We start from the raw sequence: 3,709 nt of genomic DNA, 5'->3' as shown, positions 1-3,709 counted from the left end.
GAATGTTCATTTTTTAACTTATATTGGGCCAAATAAACAGCCCATTGTACACATTGTATAGATACTCTATTGACTTCCTAGCGGAATTCTTTTATGCTATGTTTGTTTGAAAGGAAAATGGAAGGAAAGAAAAGGAAAGGAAGGAAATAAAAAGAAAAATGATTATTTTTCGTTGTTTGGTTGAGGAGAGAAATAAAGGAGGAAAGAAAAGGAATGAAAAAATATTGGTGGGACCACTAATTTGTTTTCTCTCCAACAATTGAAGGAAAATGGAGAGAAAACTAATTTCTCTCTACACTTTCAATATTACTTCTTTACTTTTTTTAATATATTTTATAATACAAAGAGTAAAATTGTCTTTTTATAACATTTCTTTTCTTCTTATTTTTTTTTCCACCCAAATACATCTAAGAAAATAAAAATCTATTCAATTTCTTTCTTTTCTATTTCCTTTCTCTCTATTTCTTTGCTTCCAACCAAGCATAGCCTTAAGAAAAGTAGTAATTCATATATATATTACTCAAATATAGTAATTTGTGAAAGATGAAAGAAGCAGCAGCATGTTGATAGGTTGAGTAATTAGTAGAAAGGAAACCTTATCTGATATGAAGTGAGGCAGAACCATGCATTGTGTAGACAAATAGTGTTAAGTATCAAGTTTGACCAATCAAACTTGGGCACATGACGTCAGTTTGTAGGTTAATTAATGGTCCAAAATCCTTGTGGAGAATATCATCTCATACAAGAAGAGAATCCAATCCGTTAAAGCAGTTAGAGGCTCCTATTAACTCACTTATCCACCCTTGCTTTCAGTTTCAGTTTGAAGATTCTCTGAACCCTTGTGCACTGTGGTAGCAGCAGGTAGGTAATGGCCTTATCAAGCTCATATATACAAAGATTCCTCTTGGGCAAGCTCCATAGCCGCTTCTCCTCCAACCACAGAAACCCCTTTGCTGCTGTTACATGCACAAGCAGGTGCTACTCTGCCATTGCCATTGATGCACCTTCATCTTTAGCTGAGGCTCCTGGTGTAAGATGGGGATCCATAGCTTTGCAGGGTTTAAGGGAAGAGATGGAGGATGATATCATTGTTCGCCCTGATGGCCTTCATGGATTCTCTTTTGCTGCTGTTTTTGATGGCCATGGAGGCTTCTCTTCTGTTGAGTTCCTCAGGTCTATTGCACTTTCAATGTTGATTCATTTAAGGATATGTGATTGGTTTCTTTGCATAATCTGATTTGTTGATTTGATGTGGCAAGTGTAAACCATAGGGATGAGCTCTACAATGAGTGTCTTGAAGCCTTACAAGGTGGGTTAGTATTGGTTGAGAAAGATTTCAAAGCCACTAAAGAAGCATTAGAGCAAGCATTTGCCAAAGCTGATGCCAAGTTGTTAAAATGGTAAACCCAATAAACTAGTCTACAATTGAATTGGTTTCCATATTGGTATGATTCCATTGAAGGTTTAGACAGTATTTCATTTTTTAAAGGCTTGAAATGAAGGGAGAGGAGGACGAATCGGGCGCAACAGCAACTGCAGTGTTCATAGGGGACGATACGCTGCTCGTTTCACACATTGGCGACTCATCTGTGGTATGTATTATCAATCTTACAATAAGTTTTGGATGCAGAGTATGCTGTTAATTTGAAGTGTCCCATATTGGTTTTATAGGTCCTATCTAGAGCTGGAAAAGCAGAAATGGTTACTAGTCCTCACAGACCATATGGGAGCAACAAGGCTTCTCTTCAAGAAATCAAAAGAATCAGAGAAGCAGGTGGATGGGTGTGTTTTCCTTATTCCTCAATTTACAACTTTAGATGAATTGTGACAACTTTGAATCTCCAATTCATGGTTTGATAACTCAAAAACTATGTTATCTATAGATTGTGAATGGTAGAATTTGTGGAGACATTGCTGTATCTCGTGCATTCGGGGACTTAAGATACAAAACAAAGAAGAATGAGTACACTCCTAATCTCTTCATTATTGCTACTAGTACAAACAGCTCAATGCTATTTATTTTTTCCTAAGGTTCATCTACCTTTTGCTGTGAAAAAGGATGCTACAAAAAGGAGTTCAAGAAGGACGATGGTCAGAAAAGTTTATTTCTCGGTATGTTGCTACAAAGTTCTGTTCTTCCAATTCCTTATGCCTTTAGTAAGAATGGTTCTAACATATGATATGTTTTTATCATCCAGGGTACGGCTCAACAATGATTTAGTTGTTGCATACCCTGATATTTATCAAGTAGATCTTGGCTCAGATGCTGAGTTTATAGTATTAGCATCAGATGGCTTATGGGATTATATGAGCAGGTCCATTGAATGATACCTAGACTCATTTCTCTACCATTTTTCTTTCTTGCTAGATCACAAAATTTACCTTCACATTCTTCCTACATTGCAGCTCAGATGCAGTTTCCTTTGTGAGGGAACAGTTGCAAAAGCATGGAAACATTCAGGTATTTCATATCAGTACAGTAAGGTTTGGTTTGATAAAACTTTTCGAAGAGTTGTTTGTGTTTTTTAAAAATACAAACTCCTCATTTTATGTTTAGTAAATAAAAATGACCATGTACTTGTACTTACAGCTTTTAAAAGATAAGGTACTTTTGAAAGCATCTAATATTTATTTATTTATTTCTTTTCTTGTTTCAGGTAGCCTGTGAAGCACTTGCACAAGCAGCTATGGTAAGTGTTTATCAGTTGTTGTCACGAAATTATAGTTGCATTCGATTTTGTTCCTAATGTTTTTTATTTGCATCAAAATTATACCTGAATATTAACTCCATCTAAAATGTTAGGAACAAAATTGAATGAATCGAAAACGTTAGGGGTTTGTTTGAAAAATATCGCAAACTCTAGAGACAAAAAATATACTTTTGATGGAAATGTTTAGTTTTTGTAATGCGTGAGTATATATATACACTGCAGGACCGTAGAACACAGGATAATGTGAGCATTATAATTGCTGATTTAGGGTACGTATTTGATTATTATTTGATAACAAAGTTGTGATGATTGGTGTTTGTGAAAATAAAAGTTGATGATTGCAGGAAGACAGATTGGGAGAATGTGGCAGTGCAGCAACAAAATATGGTATTGGAGCTGCTTCAAGCCCTTGCTACCATTGGTATTGTGTCCATTGGAATTTGGTTTTCGTCTCAGCTTTCATTATAGATTCACAAAAGATAAAAAAATAAAATACCAGTCATCATCATGTATATACACAGAGATAGAATCTACTTGTTTTAGGACATTAAGGATTTGTCTTCTCTTTTATCTTAAGGGGTTAAATCAATGTTTTATTCCTAAAATTAAGAATTTTATTTCAAAGCATGGATTGCCCTCAACTTTTTTCTTTTGTATATACATAGTCAGTTATTCTTTAACTAATTCGGTTTAAGTCGGGTCAAAAGATACATAGCCTGCTTTGACGTTTAAAATTCTCTAACAGCACATGTATGCATAATGGATCCAACTTTTACTATGTTAGGCAAGCACCAAAAGTTAACCTACAAAATAATAATATTTGTACCTTTAGATTTTGGTATCAAACCTGTTTCTTGTATGTAATTAATACCGAAAAGACCTGAATAATTTGGCACATCAGAAGCTAAGTTTAACTGATATTAATGCTCGTTGATATTGAACGTAGTGAGTGCGAGTGAACAAGTTTCATTAGTAGAAAAATGTGGATTTAGATTAAG

General features: G+C 34.8%; 1 protein-coding gene across 2 annotated transcripts; it reads left to right on the top strand.

Annotated features, from left to right (window-relative positions):
• The first annotated feature begins 761 nt into the window (after positions 1–761).
• LOC130943936 (protein phosphatase 2C 57) lies at positions 762–3,352 on the top strand. 2 transcript variants are annotated; one of them, XM_057872031.1, is made up of 11 exons: positions 762–1,173; positions 1,260–1,400; positions 1,490–1,592; positions 1,672–1,782; positions 1,884–1,963; positions 2,059–2,112; positions 2,199–2,315; positions 2,407–2,461; positions 2,658–2,690; positions 2,934–2,980; positions 3,056–3,352. In XM_057872031.1, the coding sequence occupies exons 1-11, from the start codon at positions 869–871 to the stop codon at positions 3,177–3,179; spliced, it is 1,170 nt and encodes a 389-aa protein (XP_057728014.1). In that variant the 5' UTR covers positions 762–868; the 3' UTR covers positions 3,180–3,352. The 2 variants fall into 2 exon arrangements, with proteins under 2 accessions (XP_057728014.1, XP_057728015.1); XM_057872032.1 differs by having other exon boundaries at positions 763–1,173; positions 1,272–1,400.
• The last annotated feature ends 357 nt before the right edge of the window (positions 3,353–3,709 follow it).

This window comes from Arachis stenosperma, chromosome 8 (assembly GCF_014773155.1).
Source record: "Arachis stenosperma cultivar V10309 chromosome 8, arast.V10309.gnm1.PFL2, whole genome shotgun sequence".
In the NCBI taxonomy this organism is placed as follows: domain Eukaryota; kingdom Viridiplantae; phylum Streptophyta; class Magnoliopsida; order Fabales; family Fabaceae; genus Arachis; species Arachis stenosperma.
This window is presented reverse-complemented; position numbering and strand designations above follow the sequence as displayed.

Bases quoted from the DNA above. Each gene is read 5' to 3' on its own strand.
- LOC130943936 (XM_057872031.1), top strand. From the start codon at position 869: ATGGCCTTATCAAGCTCATATATACAAAGATTCCTCTTGGGCAAGCTC. The intron at 1,593-1,671 runs GTATGTATTATC...TTGGTTTTATAG, and splicing joins ACATTGGCGACTCATCTGTG to GTCCTATCTAGAGCTGGAAA. The intron at 2,113-2,198 runs GTATGTTGCTAC...TTTATCATCCAG, and splicing joins TCAGAAAAGTTTATTTCTCG to GGTACGGCTCAACAATGATT.